At 49.7% G+C, this 18,824-nt stretch overlaps 1 protein-coding gene across 3 annotated transcripts in view; it reads right to left on the bottom strand.

The window, feature by feature from the left end:
- GRIK5 (glutamate ionotropic receptor kainate type subunit 5) overlaps positions 1-18,824 on the bottom strand; it is a 76,279-nt gene that overhangs the window by 17,888 nt on the left and 39,567 nt on the right. For all 3 annotated transcript variants that reach the window (XM_053604866.1, XM_053604865.1, XM_053604864.1), the window contains 3 exons: positions 6,909-7,022; positions 6,609-6,718; positions 5,980-6,153 (listed from right to left, as the gene is read on the bottom strand). In XM_053604866.1, coding sequence (XP_053460841.1) covers positions 5,980-6,153; positions 6,609-6,718; positions 6,909-7,022 — 398 coding nt within the window. The remainder of the gene's footprint in view (positions 1-5,979; positions 6,154-6,608; positions 6,719-6,908; positions 7,023-18,824) is intronic.

Here is an 18,824-nt window from a genome sequence, read left to right as displayed (position 1 = left end):
AGCACTGAAAACCCACCAGTGGGTGAGAAGTACCATATGAGGGGTGGCAAGGGCAGAGAGAGCCATAGCAGCTTAAACAGGAGCAGAGAGGCAGGAGGAAACCAGAAGGACACACAGCAAGCAGAGTAAACGCTGATGGGGTAAACGCTGCCTGCAGGTAAAACAGAGATTGGTTGTATGGAGGGGGGGCTCACGTGTGCCCCTGGTGGAGCTGGGGTTGAGGAGAGGGGGTGGAGCCAAGCTGCTGGTCAGATCAGAGGTGTGGGGGTTTTCTTGCCATAAGGGCGTGAGAAAAATAACCTGGGAAAGGGTTGAGGACAACAGTTAAAGAGATGAGCCAGAAGCTACCTGGAAATGGCTGGAATGAAAGCAGGCAGGGCTCAGAGGAGAAGAGGGCTCACTGCATAGAGTGACCAAGGAAGACTTAGCAGGGACAGGGGCTGTGGTCAGACTGAAACCTTGGAAATGGTAACTCCTGAGGCAGAGCTGTTGGAATAATGACAAGCCTTGGGTGTGGCTGCATAAGCTGAGTAGACACGGATATGAGGTGGATTGTGGCCTGACTGCTACAGGTCAGGCACCAGCCAAGTTTCCCAGAATGACAGCACCAACCTCTCACTCCCAACTGGAATGTGAGTCTCTCGACCTGGCCTGCTGAGTCTTTGTGCCGGGTCACATCTACAGATTAACAGACATCTGCTGAGTGAGTGAATGTGTTAGAGGAAGTGGGGTGCAGAAGAGAGTGACCCCTCAGAGTTAAAGGCTCTAATGAAGGGAGGGGACATAAGCAAAGGCTTCCCGGGTGACAGCAATGGGAAGAGGCAAGGAACAGCTGGCTAGAGAGCATGATCCTCACTCAGGAAGAGGCCCTGACCAGGGAGCAGAAAAGGGGCCTGCAGAGAGGAGGCCATGAGTGCCCCTTTCCCCCGATGTGGGGACTCAGCCAGACTGGTCAAGGCTGGTCTCCTCAGTACCCTCTCAGCCACCTCTACACACACCTAGCTCATTCCCACCTATCTGAAATGCTCCTCCCTCTCTTTTGACACAGACTCCATTTTTGCCTTTTTTTTTTTTTTTTTTTGAGTCTTACTCTGTTCCCGAGTAGAGTGCCATGGTGTCATAGCTCACAGGAACCTCAAGCTCTTGGGCTCAAGTGATCCTCTTGCTTCAGCCTCCTAAGTAGCTGGGATTATAGCTACCCGCCACAATGCCCAGCTAGTTTTTCTATGTTTACTCTCACTCTTGCTCAGTCTGGTTTTGAACTCCTCAGGCAATCTACCCACCTCAGCTTCAGCTTCCCAGAGTGCTAGGATTACAGGTGACAGGTGTGATACCATACCTGGCCAATTTTTGCCTTTAGGACTCAGCCCAGATTCACTTCTTCAGGGGCCTTCTCTGACCACCTCCATTCTCTACTGTTTTTGGTTCTTAGTAGCACATTTTATCTGCATCTGCTACATCATTATATTGACAATTTTTTTTAAAGACTTGAGCCTCACTGTGTCACCTAGGCTGGGGTACGAGAGCATCATCATAGCTCACTATAACCTCAAACTCTTGGGCACAAGCAATTCTCCTGCCTCAGCCTCCTAAGTAACTAGGACTACAGGGACATGCCACCACACCCAACTTATTTTCAAAAATGTTTTGTAGAGACAGTCTTACTTTGCTTCCCAGGCTGGTCTCAAACTCCTGTCCTCAAGCAATCCTCCTACCTCAGCCTCCCAAAGTGCTGGGATTACAGGTGTGAGCCAATGCACCCAGCTTCATACTGACAATATTAACATATCTCACTTGGGGTGTGTGGTAGGCAGAATAAGTTCCCTTCTACAACTACCACCAAAGACATCTCCATCCTGCTCCCTAAAATACAGAAATATGTGACCTTACATGGTAAAAGGGACTTTGTAGATGTAATTAAGTTAAGGATCTTAAAATGGGGAGATTACCGGGCGGCGCCTGTGGCTCAGTGAGTAGGGCGCCGGCCCAATATGCCAAGGGTGGCGGGTTCAAACCCAGCCCCGGCCAAACTGCAACAAAAAAAAATTAGCTGGGCGTTGTGGCGGGCGCCTGTAGTCCCAGCTACTCAGGAGGCTGAGGCAAGAGAATCGCGTGAGCCCAAGAGTTAGAGGTTGCTGTGAGCCATGTGACGCCACGGCACTCTACTGAGGGCGGTACAGTGAGACTCTGTCTCTACAAAAAAAAAAAAAAAAAATGGGGAGATTACCCCAGATTATCCAGGAGGGCCTACAAGAATCACAAGGGTCCTTATAAGTGGAAGAAGGAAATCAGAGTTAGAAAGAGAGATCTGAAGATGCTCCACTCCCAGCTTTGAAGATGGAGGAAAGAGCCACAAGCCACAGATTGTGGATGGTTTCTAGAAGCCAGAAGAGGCAAGGAAATGAATTCTCCCCTTGAGCCTCCAGATGAACCAGCCTGCCAACAACCTGATTTTAGCCCAGTGAGATATATTTCCAACTTCTGACCTCTAGAACTGTAGGAGAATTAAATGTGTTGTTTCAAGTCACTAAATTACTGGTAATTTTTTGCAGTAGCAATAGGAAACTAAACTAATAGAGGTGTCATTTGAAATGATTAAAATTCAAAAACCTGGGCAGCGCCTTGGGCTCAGTGAGTAGGGCATGGGCCCCATGTACTGAGGGTGGCAGGTTCAAACCCGGACCCCGCCAAACTGGAACAAAAAATAGCTGGGCATTGTGGCGGGTGCCTGTAGTCCCAGCTGCTTGGAAGACTGAGGCAAAAGAATCGTCTAAGCCCAGGAGCTGGAGATTGCTGTGAGCTGTGACTCCATAGCACTCTACTGAGGGTGACAAAGTAAGACTTCATCTCTAAAAAAAAAAAACAAAAAATTCAAAAATCTTTTTTTTTTTTGAGACAGAGCCTCACTACGTCGTCCTCAGTAGAGTACCGTGGCATTATAGCTCACAGCAACTTTAACCTCTTGGGCTTAAGCGATTCTTCTGCTTCAGCCTCCCAACTAGCTGAAACTACAGGCGCCCGCCACAATGCCCAGCTATTTTTTTTTGTTGTTGCAGTTGTCATCGTTTGGCAGGCCAGGCCGGTTTGAACCCGCCAGCTCCGGTGCATGTGGCTGGCACTGTAATCACTGTGCTACAGGTGCCAAACCAAAATCCAAAAACATTTTAATAATCATCAAGACTCAGAAATTTTAGAGCCAGTAGACCAAATGGATTGCAAATAATTGCCATATGACAGTTACTTTCACTTAGGAGAGGGAAAAAAAGCTGCCACCCATTAAAGTTGGTCTCAAACTGATCAAGTTCCAAATGAGATGATATCTTGGGAAATACCCTTTGAACAAAATATGATGTCCAATGCCTGTATTTCTGTTTACTTGTTTGTTATTGGTTTCTCTGCCTCTTGAGGACAGAGATGAGGCTGACTCTTCACCTGAGTGCCTGGTAATTGGAAGGGCATCTGAGGAATGACCATAGATGTGTGAATTTCGATGGGGAGGAGATGAAGAAGAAACATTCCTTAAGGAGGCCAGATGCCTGGGATTGCCAAAGGCTCCCAAAGGCCTCGGGAGCTGGGCTCAGACAGTGCTGAGGGCCAGCTGGCACAGGACAAAGAGCCCAGTTCTGGCCTGGCCCTACCTCTAGCCAAACTCCTGCTTTCTAGCAAGCTACTCCTTCTCTCTGCATCTCAGTCCTCTAATCCATAATAGACGGAGAATATTCCCTGCTCTAAGCATTCTCCTCAGCTTTCTGTGGTTCTCATGAGAAAAAAAGGGGTGAGGAGAGTTGTAGGAACTGCAGTGAAGCCCAGCTGCTATTTATAGGACCAGGGTCACTAATGTGGATGCCTATGGTGGCCAGGCTGGCAGTCAGCTGAAGCAGCAGTGGGGACAGAGGCAGGTAGGAGCGGACCTTGGCACCTGGCAGAAACGCCAGCTGAGCACTGCTAGATCTCCCAGATTATTAGGGAGAGCAAGAAATCTGGATTTGTTAGAGCAAATTTGCCCAATGTGTTGGTATCTAATTCCTATTTCTTTTTTTTTTTTTTTAGAGACAGGGTCTCACTTCGTCACCCTTTAGAGAGTACCATGGCGTCATAGCTCCCAGCAACCTCAAACTACTGGGCTCAAGCGATTCTCTTGTCTCAGCTTCCCAAGTAGCTGGGACTTCAGGTGCCCACTACAACACCCAGCTATTTTTAGTAGAGATGGGGTCTCACTCTTGCTCAGGCTGGTCTCAAACATCTGAGCTTAGGCAATCCACTTGCCTTGGCCTCCCAGAATGCTAAGATTACAGGCGTGAGCCACTGAGTCCGGCTCTCTAATTCCTAATTATTTATTTATGTTTCTTTCTTTCTTTCTTTTTTTTAAGACAGAGCCTCAAGCTGTCGCCCTGGGTAGAGTGCTGTTGCATCACAGCTAACAGCAACCTCCAACTCCTGGGCTGACACAATTCTCTTGCCTCAGCCTCCCAAGTAGCTGGGACTACAGGTGCCTGCCACAATGGCTGGCTATTTTTTTGGTTGTAGTTGTCATTGTTGTTTGGTAGGCCTGGGCTGGATTCGAACCCGCCAGCTCTGGTGTATGTGGCTGGTGCCTTAGCCGTTTGAGCCACAGGCACCAAGCCTATTTATTTTTTGAAACAGAGTCTTTTTATGTCACCCTTGGTAGAGTGCTGTGGTGTGACAGCTCACAGCAACCTCAAACTCTTGAGCTTAAGTGATTCTCTTGCCTCAGCCTTCCAAGTAGCTGGGACTACAGGCACCCACCACAGTGCCCAGCTATTTTTTTGTTATTGCTGTCATTGTTGTTTAGCAGGCCCTGGTCGGGTTCGAACCTACCAGCTCCAGTGTATGTGGCTGGCACCCTAACCATTGAGCTATGGGCGTTGAGCCATAATTCCTAATTTTTTAAAAATCAACATGTGGGGTGGCGCCTGTGGCTCAGTGTGTGGGGTACCAGTCCCATATATCGAGGGTAGAGGGTTCAAACTCGGTCCTGGCCAAACTGCAACAAAAAAAAATAGCCGGGCATTATGGCAGGCACCTGTAATCCCAGCTACTCGGGAGGCTGAGGCAAAAGAATCACCTAAGCCCAAGAGCTGGAGATTGCTGTGAGCTGTGATGCCATGGCACTCTACCATGGGCGACAAAGTGAGACTCTATCTCTAAAAAGAAACAAACAAAAAGAAAAAACCAACTTGTAGGGTGGGACCTATGGCTCAGCGAGTAGGGCGCCAGCCCCATACACCTAGGGTGGTGGGTTCAAACCCGGCCCCAGCCAAACCGCAAGAAAAAAATAGCCAGGCGTTGTGGCGGGCATCTGTAGTCCCAGCTACTCAGGAGGCTGAAGCAAGAGAATCACCTAAGCCCAAGAGCTGGAGGTTGCTGTGAGCTGTGATGCCACTCTTACCGAGGGTGACAAAGTAAAACTCTGTCTCTTAAAAAAAAACAAAAAACAACTTGTGCTGTCTGCCTTCTGATACATAGCTTCAGAGTTGTGTCAAGGGCAAAGTTCTGTCTGACACACTGGAGCCTTGTGGGACTTTGAGGGAGCATTTAGACAGAAAAGCCTGTCTCAGCCTGGGGACTCTTAAGTCTCTGTGACAACCAGGACAATGTCTGTGACTGTGACAGTAACAGCAGTCCTATTATAATCGTGTCCCTGGTGCCAACACAAGGCTGCCCATCTCACGGAGCATTATTCCACAGCAGCCTTATGGAATCCTTACAATCCTAAGACATGGGCATTTTTATCCCCATTTTTCAGATAGCGAGACTGAGGTATGGAGAGAGGATGTGGCCTAGCCAAGGTCAGAGAGCTAGTGAGTGGCAGAGCTGCGGCTCAGCCCTCCCCACCATGTCCTGCTCTTGGTGGGGAACAGGGAATCTAACCTGGGGATACTGCACCTGCCCCCAACCCTACTCAGGCCTCAGACTGCCCCTCCCCGGCCTCGCAGGGGCAGACAGAAAGCTTCTCACCAGACTCCACTGACACAGCGCGTGGACAGCGCCCGGGGCATGATCTCTGAGCCCTGCTGCATGAAGCCCCCCACAGGAAACCACAGGCTGTTGCCCAGCGTGTACTGATTCTCCAGGATGTGGGGGCGTGCCCGGAGACATGGGTGCGGGTTATACCACTCGTAGGGACTCAGCCTGCGGAGAGAAATGGCGTGGGTGGATGGGGCCGAGAGGATAAGGAAAAGGAGAGAGACAGAGGAAGGAGACAGAGCCTCCGTGATCATGAGAGAAGGGGGAGAGGGGAAAAGGAGAGAGACAGAGATAATACACAGACAGATAAAAAAGGTGGAAAGAGAAACCCAGAGAGACCCAAAAGAGGCAGACAGAGAGAGAGAGAGAGAGAAACAGAGAAGACAGAGAAGGCAAAACAGGAGAGAGACAGAAAGAATAGGCCCAGAGAGAACTGCAGAACAAGGGGAAGGAATGAGCCCCAGAGACAGAAAGAAAGGGGAAAAAGGAGGGTGCAGGGACTCTAGCCCCCCGGAGAGGAAGCCAAGGATGGTCCACACTGAAGAGAGAACGTGCAGATTGGTGACAGAAACCCTGGTTCCTCCCAGCCCTCCTTCCCAGACAGCAAGCAGCTGACTCACCTGGCAGCCAGAAACAGGACGCAGCTGACTGCCAGGTAGGCAAGAAGCATGAAGAGCCACACGGCAGGGGAGAAGGGGTCCAGGAAGGAGAAGTATCCAGGCTTTCGACCCTGTAGGGAGAGGGAGTGAGATATAGTGCCACCCCTGACCCAAGCTACATGCCCAGTCCCTGCCATCACCAGGGACCAAAGAGCTGACCGGCTCAGCTGTCTAGTGGGTGTCTGCCTCTAGCTTGCAGCCCCCTGGTCCTAGTCAGCCTCCACGCTGGAAAGCAGCCCACCGTCTCCAGGAGAACCATACCATGTGCACTCGGTAGAGGATGCTGATCCCTAGGGTCATGAAGGGTTTGGAAAAGTCGATGACCTTCTCCCGCTCAGCTGTGATGGTGAACGCGGCCACAGCCAGGTCTGCCTTCTGCTGGAGGGAAGCAGGGCCGGGCGGAGGCAGGCAGAGGAGAGGACAGACACAGGGGGTTAGAGAGAAACGCACTGAACGCCAGTGACTGAGGGTCAGGGAAGAAGAGAGAGGCAGAAAACAGAGGGGCCTGGAGACCACTGGGGCCTGAAATCAGACCCTCATCATCTCATGGCCACTGTTAAGAGTGTCCTCTGGGCTCTTTCCTACCCAGCTGCCTGTCCCCGCCATGCCCTCCTGCCCCCTCCTCCGTAGAATCCTCACTGAGGCCTGCTTTGCAAAATTCGCCACTTACCCCCATTCCTCCCACCCCTGCAAGTCTGGCAGACAGCCTGAGACAAGAGTCCAGACACCTAGACACCGACCTACTCCACGAACCTCTCTGGGGTTTGGTTTTACCTCTTCTGTCTTAATAGTTAATAGGCAGCATCTTATTGGCTGAGCAAGGTTGCTCACACCTGTAATCCTAGCACTCTGGGAGGCCGAGGTGAATAGATTGCTTGAGCTCAGATGTTCAAGACCAGCCTGAGCAAGGGTAAGACTCCATCTCTACTAAAAATAGAAAAACTAGCTGGGCATTGTGGTAGGAACCTGTAGTCCCAGCTACTCAGGAGGCTGAGGCAGGAGGATTACTTGAGCCCCAAAGCATGAAGTTGCTGTGAGCTATGATGCCGTGGCACTATATCCAGGGCAACAACAGTGTAAGACTTTGTGTCAAAAAGAAAAAAAGGGCAATCCACACTAGGTAGCATCATTACATAAATTATCTTGTGTACTTGTCCCAACAGCACCCTGGGGACTACTATTAGCCCCATTTCACAGATGGAAAAACTGAGTCTCAGAGAGGCAAAGATCTTAGTGAGTAAAGGGAAACGCTTTATCGCAAAGCAGGGATATGATAGCAACTCTCCCACTGACCTACATGTGTTTGTGAAGGTACCCCTGAAACACAGAACCAGGGCCCAGCTTTACTGAGATAATGACCTCAGCGAGTTTGTAGGCTGGTGCCCTAAAATCTCTCATCCAAAAGGGTTATCTCAAGGGGACATTAGTGAACCTTTAGCTGAGGTTGGGACACAAGGCTGGGAAAATAACTGGCACTTCACACACACCCTGTGTACACACACCAAAACACACATGCATGTACATGTGAGCACTAGGCAGCCATATATACAACGTCACTGATGGGCGTCACTATGCCGTGCCCACACATGCCAAGACTCAGGCTGACCCAGTGATGCAGCTAATGCAGGCTGACAGCAGGGACACCCAGGGCATCCCCTGGAGGCATAGCACACACATGTGGCACTTACACGTGCACACATGACAGAGCAGGTGGGACGAGGCACCCTGGTGTGCTGGGTGACCTGGGACAGGAGCTTTCACATCTCTGGGTCTTAGTTTGCTCATCTGTAAACAAGGGAGTTGGGCACAAGGTCTCCCATGGCTCTTCAGGTCCTGAGTGGGGCCCCCAGCTCCCTTCAGGCCACGCTGACACTATTGCTTAGGCCTCAATTGGGCCCCAGCACCAGTCGTAGGAAGTGGAGGGACCCTCAAACCAAAATTCCAGCAGAGACCTCCCCTGGAAGATGAAATAAAAGAGCTGAGACTGAGAGCACAGGAGGTAATGCAGGCCCAGACAAAACACAGGGCAGGGAGAGAGGATGCAGGCCCCAGAAATGACATGGGGTGGGGAGAGAAGGTGCAGATCAGAGTATGTCCCCAGCCAGTGGAGGGATAACCCAGGCCCTAATCACCCATTGTGTTTGGGTCCCATGCTGTCTATCCCTGACCCAGGGAGAGGGCACAAAACTTAACTGAGGGTCAGGGATAGACAGCATGGGACCCAAACACAACCCAAGGTCAGCAAGAGATGACACAGGCCCAAAAGATAACCACAAAGTATAGAGAGGTGGCACAGGCTGCACACAAAACCCAAGGTCAACGGGAGAACAGATGGACCCAAAATGAAATTAAGGGTCAGGGAGAGAAAAGGCAGATTCCCAAGACAACCCCATAACCTCAGGGAGAAAGGAAAAGGCAGACAAAAGATGAACTGAGTGGACAGAGATGGCACAGGTTCAACAGCTAACACAGGGTGAGTGAGAGATGGCAGTGGCCCACACATAGGAGCAGAGATGGCACAGCCCCAAAGCATGATCCAGAGGTGGCAATGTGTGGCAGGGGCCTAAACAGGGCTCGATGCTGAGAATATCTATTCCTGGGAGTTAAGTTTAGGAGCCTTTACCTCCTTTCTTGTGCATTTGCCACTTTTATGACTGACGTGAATTGCTGTGGGAATCATCACAGCTGATAGGATGCCCATGAGTCTTTGTACCCATGGAAGGGCTATCCTGGCAAGGCTCACCACAGTGGCCAGGTCCCCATTTCTGAGAGAAAGCAGCAGTGGCCTTTCAGATGGGCTCAGGGGGCCACTGACAGACCCAGGGGCAGGCACTCGGGACTGCACTTCTTGGAGGCCTGCAGGGCCCCCATCCCTCTGTGCCATCCCTTCTAGGTCACTAGCTTCCTTACCCACTTCTGAGGCCAAGACTGTGCCCAGACACCTGGGCCAGGCCCTGCTGCCTATCTCCCCTGGAGCGAGAGCAGCAGCTGTGCTCCTGAAACAATCCTTGGATTTGTCTCTTTCTCTTCCCCCCTAACTACTCTCCCCCTCCCCCCAGCACAGGCCACCAGCATCTCTCTCCTGACAACCACATTTGCCTCCTCATTGGCCCCCTGCTGCCACTCATAACCCGTAATCCATTCCCCACATATAAGCCAAAGGGATATACTCTCCTGATTAAAACCTGTGCTTGCTCATGCCTATAATCCTAGCACCCTGGAAAACCAAGCCGGTGTATTGCCTGAGCTCAGGGATTTGACACCAGCCTGAGCAAGAGTGAGACCCTGTCTCTACCAAAAACAGAAAAACTAGCTGGTCATTGTGGCAGGTACCTGTAGTCCCAGCTACTCAGAAGGTTGAGGCAGGAAGATCTCTTGAACCCAGGAGTTTGAAGCTGCTGTGAGCTAAATGATGCCATGGAACTCTACCCAGGGTGAGAGTAAGGCGCTATCTCAATGGCAGTGCCCACAGTTCAGTAGGTAGGGTGCCAGCCACATACATAGAGGTTGGTGGGTTTGAAACTGGCCAGGGCCAGCTAAAACAACAATGATAACTGCAATAATAATAATAATAAATTGCCGGGAGTTGTGGTGGGTGCCTGTAGTCCCAGCTACTTGGGAGGCTAAGGCAAGAGAATCACTTAAACCCAAGAGTTTGAGGTTGCTGTGAGCTATAACACCATGGCACTCTACCCAGGGTGACAGCTTGAGACTGTCTCAAAAAATAAAATAAAATAAAATAAGAAAGAAAGTAAGAAAAAGGGTGGGGCCTGTGGCTCAGTTGGTAAAGTGCCGGCCATATACTGAGGATGGCAGGTTCAAACACGACTCCGGCCGAAGTGCAAAAAAAAAAAAAAGACTATCTCAAAATAAATACATACATAAATAAATAAAACCTGTCATGGATTCTGCACCTGAGACAAAACCCTTTCATGGGCCAGAGGCCCTAGTGTTGGAAGCCCAGCAGTCTCGCCAGCCTCCCCTCATGCCCTTTCCCTGCTCCCCCTGCTCCAGCCAGGTTGGCCTACTTTCTGCTGTCCAACATGGCAGCCTCGCTTCCTACCTCAGGGCCTTTGTACATGCTCTTCCTGCAGCCTTCTCACCATTCTAGGGTTCGATCATACCTCCTCTTTCAGCCCTCTCCAAAGCAGCCTCCATATTCCTCCTACTCCCACCTAGGGTGCTGTCTCACATTACTCATTACCCTGTTTTATGTCCTTCTCAGCATGACTGAAGATGGTCCTGCTTATCTGTTCGGTAATGGGCTGTCTTCCCTACATTCCAAGCTCCGCACGTGTCTGTCTGGCTCACAGGGGCACCCCGGAGCCTACACAGAGTAGGTTCCCAACAAATATTGCTCAGGTCTGACTGAGTCCAGCCTTTCTGAATGGAATCCGCGGCTGCCAACGGCTTCCCCGCTGTGCTCCTGGGCCACTTGCCACTCCTCTTTCTTTCACGCCAGCTTCTTTCTGGCCACCAACATTTGAGAGTGCCATTTCCTTTGCCTGAAGTGCCCCCAGTGTCCTGCAGAGCTGGATCCCACCCATCCCTCTAGCACATCCTCATGTCATCGCTCCTCTGGGATGTCTTCCACAGACCCCTCCCACCCGGATCTCAACACAGCTCCATGTGGAAAATGTCTGTTCATTTCTCTATCTCTGCTACTAAACCACAGCCCTTCAAAGGCAGGGCCAGCTGGACATGTCCTATGTCTCTAGCACTGCTCAGGGGCCAGCTCAGAGCAGGACCGGCTGCATCTCACATTTCATCATCCTCTGCTGAGTGCCGGGGAATGTTGCTGCCTCCTCGGTGGCTCTCTCAGGCTCTCCAAGGGCTATGATGCAGGGACCTCTTCTCTGGCCCTGTGGTGGAAGCTCACACAGGTCAGACACTCCCACATATGCAGCTCTTACCCTGGGAGGCCACTTGTCCAGAGTTTTCCCCAGAGCAGCGGTTTAGTCCCCAGAACAACCCTATATGGAAGGCCCTCCATTCCCACATTCCACACATAAAGAAACTGAGGCACAGAGAAGAAATACCTTGCTAGCTGACCCTGGGATTCAGAACTGCTTGCCCTCTGAGGGGGCTTTTTCTGCCTGCTGCCCCATGGCAGAGGGGGGCACCTGAGGTCACGTCTAGATGTGTGACTCCTCCCTGGGTCCCAGGGATTTAGGCAATGAGCCCTGACTGACCAGAGTGAGCCAGACCTCAAACCTCTGATGAACCTGCAGCAGACACAACTTCTGCCCCCTCCAAGTCTCCCCAACACCATCCCAGGCAGAAGTCCCTGGGGGGCCTGCACATGCCACTCTCTCTCACACCTCACTGCATCCACTCTCAAGCCCCTCAATTCTGCCCCCCAAGACCTCTGGAATTGAGGTCCTCCTCTCTGCTTCTACTATCCACCTCTGCCAAGGCCCCTTCTCTGATTAGAAAGGGGATCTCTGCCTCCCAGGCCACTCAACCAGCAGCCAAGGGATCCTATTGCACTAGGCTCTTGTCATACCACTCCCCTGCTCCAATTCTACAATGATTCTCCTTGTTCTTAAACTGTCATCCAAACTCCTCCCTTGGTCCCACAAGGCTTTGCCCCATACCTGGTCCCTCCATGAGGCCCTACCCACACCTGGATCCATGAAGTCCTTGCTGCCCCGTCTTATACCAGCAACCTCACTTATTTCACACACATTCACAGTCTTACCCTCTATCCCCATGTGGCAGACATTCTGCCCTTTCCATTTGCTCATTCATTCATTTATTTACCTGCTTGACAAATATTTGTCAAGCACCCTCCCTTGGCCAAACACAAGCCTAGCTTTGGGAGCACAGTAGTGAATACAAACATACAATGTCAGGTGGTGACAAGGGCTATGATGAAAAATCAAGCAGGTAACAAGACAGAGACTGCTGGAAGACACTGCTTTTGATACACTCCTCAGTGTGAGGAGGTATTATTTGAGTATGGATGTGAAGGAAGTGCAGGCCGAGGGAGGAGAAGACCTGGGCCAAAGGTTCCAGGCTGAGGAATCAGCAGGTTTAGGCCCTGAGGTAGGAAGTGGCTTGCAGGGTACAGGGAGGCTGGGGCAGAATGGGAGTGGCAGAAAATGCCCCAGGGTGGGGACCAGAGCCGACTGGGCACCAGAGGACATAACATTCAAGGATACTGGGTGTGGGGGGCATGATTTGGCTGTCATGGCCACGTGAGAACAGATCACAGGCACAAGAGTGGATGTGGGGACCAGTGAGCCTAATGAAGGTGCCATGGAGATGCTAGAAGCAAAAGTGAGTGGCAGGCATGGTGATGGAGAGAGGTGGTCTGATCTGGTTTTATTCTCAAGACAGGACGGAAGAAACCTAAACACTGCCAGTTCCTTCCCAGACTCCCTCAGAGCCTCAGAATCCCTTTCTACCTCCTAAGCCTTGGCTTCCAAGAAAAATGACCTATTTCTTAGAGAAGACCCCCCACCCTGACATACACACCCTACTCCCACCTCAATGGACCCAGACAATTGTTTCATCTCTGGAATGAAGTAACGAAGAATTCAAACGATGAGCCATTTGTAGAAAAGACAAGGTAGTAGTCTAAATTCCCAAAAGCCAATCAAAGCACTTGATTTTTTCCTTCAGCTCTCAACTTGCCCTGTGCACCCAGCTGTTCAAACTGCACCCCTGCATTGCCAGCTAAGCCTGCCCTGCTCTGCAGACAGGAGGTGCTGGGGAGAAGGAATTGCTCCTACCAGGCTACTCTCCCACCACCCTGCTTCTGCAGTCCCTGGCAGGGGTGGTTCTTACTTCAACAAGATGAATGCCATTTGCATCTTCCCAGCACCTGCAGAACTGGCCTCATCCGGCCCCGCTCACGGACACTAGGGCCATCAGGCAGCCCTTCCCTCATGGTCTGAGTTTTGGCTCCCAGAGCCCTTCCTCTAAGTTTCCAAAAGTTTCAGCTCCTGGCCTTTCTTCCTTCCGAACTGGGGATGTGGCTGCTTCTGGCTGTGCTAGCTCCGTGTCACCTGACAGAGACCCAGGGTGAGAAATCTTTAGCCCTCAGGCCATCTACAGCCTGCTTTGTAAAGAAAGTTTTATTGGAACCCCACACAACAGATGGGCTGGGGAATTGTGACAGTATGGCCTGAAAGCCAAAATATTACTCTCTGGCCCTTGAAAGAAAAAGCTGTCTGGTCCTTGAGTTGGAATTCTCCTTTTACCCTCTCAGTTATGCAATTAGCAACTGGACACTTAGAAAACAATTCTCTTCATTCAAACGCCTCACATGGCTTGTCTCCTAGCAGGACCTGACAGATGCATCAATGGCAGCACGCAGGTCATGATGGGAGCTCAGCCCCTCTGGTTACTCAAGGGCATGAGAAGGTGTTTGGTCTCAGCAGGGCCCAGGAACAAGGCAGGAGTGGTTTCTGAAAAGAAAATAGAATGTGGTTTCTGAAAAGGAAAATAGATATGTGTGCAGAAGAGGGCACACATTCACTCCCAAAGCCTAAAGGTCTGTGCCATGAGTCCCCTGTTGGCACCTGCCCAAGCCTCCACACACCATCCTTCTTCACCACCATGGAGAGGCCAGGTCTGCTGGGTCACGTAGCCTGCACTTATTTACACAGCCTTCTATACTCCGCACCTCACTCAAAATGAAAAGTCCTTTTTTTTTCCCTTGAGACAGAGTCTCACTCTGTTGCCCTAGGTAGAATGCCATGGCATCATAGCTCACAGTAAACCTCAAACTCCTGGGTTCAAGCGATCCTCCTACCTCAGCCTCCTGGGTAGCTAGGACTCCAGGCATGTGCCATCACACCTGGCTACTTTTTTCTATTTTTAGTAGAGACAGGGTCTCCCTCTTGCACAGGCTGGTCTCAAATTTCTGAGCTTAAGCAATCTTCCCAGCTAGGCCTCCCAGAGTGCTCTAGGAGTGAGCCACCACACCTGGCCTAAAATGAAAAGTCTTACTGGTTGTTTGGAAAGTAAACAGATAAGAGTAGCATACTCATTGTGGTGTACATTGTGACCAAAATCCATAAAGTCCACCAAATATGGAACCAACCAAACAGCACCCTCCTCAGAGGTCTGAGTCTCAGCTGTGTGGGGCCCCTCCCCAGAGCTTCCCAGTTTTTACCTTTTCAATCTCTTTCCCTTTGTCCCCTCAGCCCTGGGGGTAATAGCTGCTTCTTGCAGTTCCTGCTTCCAGGACTCCTTAGTTTTTCTTTTACCCTTCCATTTAGCTAGTTAACAACTTTGCATTTAGTTAACGATTGTTGGTCAGTATATTCCCAGCACTCTAGGAGGCTGAGGTGGGAGGATTGCTTAAGTTCAGGAGTTCAAGACCAGCCTGAGCAAGAAAGACACACACATCCCCCACCCTGTCTACACTAAAAAAAAAAAACAAACAGAAAAACTAGCCTGGTGTTGTTGGGACGCCTGTGGTCCCACCTACTCAGGAGGCTGAGACAGGAGGATTGCTTGAGCCCAGGAGTCTGAGGTTACTGTGAACGAGGCTGACACCACAATACTTTACTCAGGGCAACAGAGTGAGACTCTGTCTCAAAAACCATAGCCTGGAACCCCCTAACTGTTTACACTAAGTTCTCTCTCTTCAGATAACTGCTATAATTTTATTCAAATAATTGCTTCTGTCCCCAGACTGGACCTGACAGACCGACAGCAGCAAGGGGTTTCTTGCCAACCACACTTAATAAACTACCTCCCATTCATCAGATCTGCTCAGCATCCCGTCATCAATGTAGCAGGCCAATGTGATGCTGTGTAGACTGCTGAGATGAAGATCTCTGCGGCCTATACTAAGCCAGCAAGTGGTAAAGCTGATGTCACCCAGAGCAAGGCTGCAGATGTGGACTCTTGGCTTCTGGTGGTCCTTGGAAATTGGTATGAGAAAAAAGCATATGCCAGGTCAGTAGCTCACACCAGTTGCCAAGGGCTATGTTGATCTGCACCAGTAGAGATACTTCATTTGGGACAGCAACTGCCATTGCAGTCGCCACCTGATTAGGTTGACAATAATCCACAGTCACTCTCCAAGATCCATCTGCCTGCTGCACAGGCCAAACAGGCTAGCTGAATAGGGATGGGTTCACCACCTGTGCTTCCTTCAAGCTGTTAATGGTGCACTAATCTCCACAATTCCCCCCAAAGATGTAGAAATGATGTAGAATTATTATCCTGAGAAAGAAAGAGAGTTGTAGGGACTTCTATGTGGCTCTTTCTACAATAATGGCCCTGACTTCACGGGTCACTGCACCAGTATGGGATTCTGCCAGCTCCCATGTATGTCTATTCCAATTACACAACCAGAGGCTGGGAAAACACAGGGTGGCCCATGGCCCTATCAAGTTCCTTCTGAATTGAACTTAGGCTCAGATTCCAGCTATCACATGACCACATAAGCCCCATTGTGGTCTATTAACCAAAACAGGGAAAATCAAAATAATTTGCCACTATAAAAATGACAGGAGATTCTTAAGAAAGAAAGAAAAAGAAAAGATAAAAAAAGAGAGTTGTCTAAATAGCTAAAAGCTAATCAAAACACTCAGTGCTGGTAGCACCCATAGCTCAGTGGGTTGGCGCTGGCCACATACACTGAGACTGGTGGGTTCGAACCCAGCCCAGACCTGCTAAACAACAATGACAACTGCAAGAAACAAAAAAATATCTAGGCATTGTGGCATGAGTCTATAGTCCAGCCACTCCGGAAGCTAAGGCAAGAGAATCACTTAAGCCCAAGTGTCTGAGGTTGCTGTGAGCTATGACACCACAGCACTCTACCAAAGGCAACATAGTGAGACTCTGTCTCAAAAAATAAATAAAAGGGCGGCACCCATGGCTCAGTTGGTAGGGCGCTGGCCCCATATACCAAGGGTGGCAGGTTTGAATCTGGCCCTGGCCAACCTGCAACAACAAAAAAAATAGCTGGGCGTTGTGGTGGACACCTATAGTCCCAGCTACTCGGGAGGCTGAGGCAAGAGAATCACCTAAGCCCAGGAGTTGGAGGTTGCTGTGAGCTGTGATACTACAGCACTCTACCAAGGGTGATAAAGTGAGACTCTGTCTCCATAAAAAATAAATAAATAAAAATTAAAAATAAAATAAAATAAAATAAACACTCAATGCTGAAAAGGAGCCTATATAGAAACTGCTGTAGTCTAGGCGCAGTGGCTTATGCCTATGATTCTAGCATTTTTGGAGACTGAGGCAGGAGGACTGCTTGAAGGCAGGAGTTTGAAACCAACCTGAGCAAGAGCAAGACCCAGTCTCTAGTAAAAACAGAAAAACTCGGCTCCATGTCCGTAACTCAGTGGTTAGGGTGCCGGCCACATACATTGGGGTTCGTGGGTTCGAACCCGGCCCACGCCTGCTAAACAACAACAACAAAAATAGCAGGCACCTATAGTCCCAGCTATTTAGGAGGCTGAGGCAAGAGCACCAAGCCCAAGCGTTTGAGGTTGCTATGAGCTATGACGTCACAGAGGGCGACATAGTGAACCTCTGTCTCAAAATAAATAAATAAATAATAAAAATAGAAAAACTAGTGGGGCATTGTGGTAGGAGCCTGTAGTCCTTGGCATTCAGGAGGCTGAGGCAAGATTACTCAAACCCAGGAGTTTGAGGTTGCTGTGAGGTAGGCTGACACCACAGCACTCTAGCCTGGGTGAACAGACTCAATATCAAAACAAACAAAGTAATCAGCTCGGTGCCCATAGCTCAGTGAGTAGGGTGCAGCCCACACACACCAAGGCTGGCGGTTTGAGCCCGGCCCGAGCCTGCTAAATAACAATGACAACTGCAACCAAAAAATAGCCAGGCGTTGTGGCAGGTGCCTGTAGTCCCAGCTACTCGGGAGGCTGAGGCAAGAGAATTGCTTAAGCCAGGAGTTGGAGGTTGCTGTGAGCATTGATGTCACGGCACTCTACCTAGGGTGACATAGTGAGACGCTGTCTCAAAAACAAACAAAACAAAAAAACAACTAATGTAGTCTTTTTGGAAAGCAATTCAACAAAATATAGCAAAAGCCATAAAAAAGGGTTTTCCTCTTTCACTCAGTCATTCTATTCTAAGAATCAATATTAAAAAAATAAGCTGTGGTGCAGGCAAATCTGCTGTGCAGAAAGCTTTTTTTGTTTTTTAGAGATAGAGTCTCACTTTGTTGCCCTCGGTAGAGTGCTGTGGTGTCATAGCTCACAGCAACCTCCAACTTCTGAGCTTAAGCGATTCTCTTGCCTCAGCCTCCCAAGTAGCTGGGACTACAGGCACCCACCACAATGCCTGGCTATTTTTTGTTGCAGTTTGGCCAGGGCCAGGTTCGAATCCTCCACCCTCAGTATATGGGGCCAGCGCCCTGCCCATTGAGCCACAGGCACTGCCCAGGAAGCTGTATGTTAATGGTTGTTTATAATAGGACAAATAGAAACACCTGGAAACAACTAATTATAAAAAGTGGTTAAATAATTATAGTACATCACACCGGGATTAGTATGCAGCCATGTGACATTCTGTTTAGGTTAAAATAATAAAATATGATTTTTGACCTTTCAAATTGGCAAAGATTTTCTTTTTTTTTTTTTTAAGATTGATAATACTCACCTTTGGCCAGGGTATGGGAAATGTGACTTTCTCGTGCACTTTGGTTTTTTTATTTGATACAGAGCCTCGTTCTGTCGCTCTGAGTAGAGTGATATCACATCATAGCTCACAGCAACCTCAATCTCATGGGTTCAAGTGATTCTCTTGCCTCAGCTCCGGAGCAGCTAGGACTACAGGCACCCACCACCACGCCTAGCTCATCTTTCTATTTTTAGCAGAGATGGATATTGCTCTTGCTCAGGCTGGTCTTGAACTCCCAAGCTTAGGCAATCCACCTGCCTCAGCCTTCCAGAGTGCTAGAATTATAGGCATGAGCCACTGTGCCCGGCCTCTTGTGCACTTTTGGTGGGAACATAAATTGGTGAAAGATTTGGAACAGCCATTTGGCAAGATATATTTAAAATTCATGCCCTTTGACCCAGCACTTCCAATTCCTGGAATTTATCCCTTAGGAGCACTCTGCAAATCCACAGGCCAAGTTTACGGTGACATTGGCTATGTTAGCAAAAACTGGAAACCACCCAAATATCCACCCATAGGGGACACTTTAAGTAATTCATGTTTCAACCACAC

The sequence above is a fragment of the Nycticebus coucang genome, chromosome 10, assembly GCF_027406575.1.
Source record: "Nycticebus coucang isolate mNycCou1 chromosome 10, mNycCou1.pri, whole genome shotgun sequence".
Lineage (NCBI taxonomy): Eukaryota > Metazoa > Chordata > Mammalia > Primates > Lorisidae > Nycticebus > Nycticebus coucang.
Note: the sequence above shows the minus strand (reverse complement) of the source record. Positions and strands in the feature narration are given on the sequence as shown.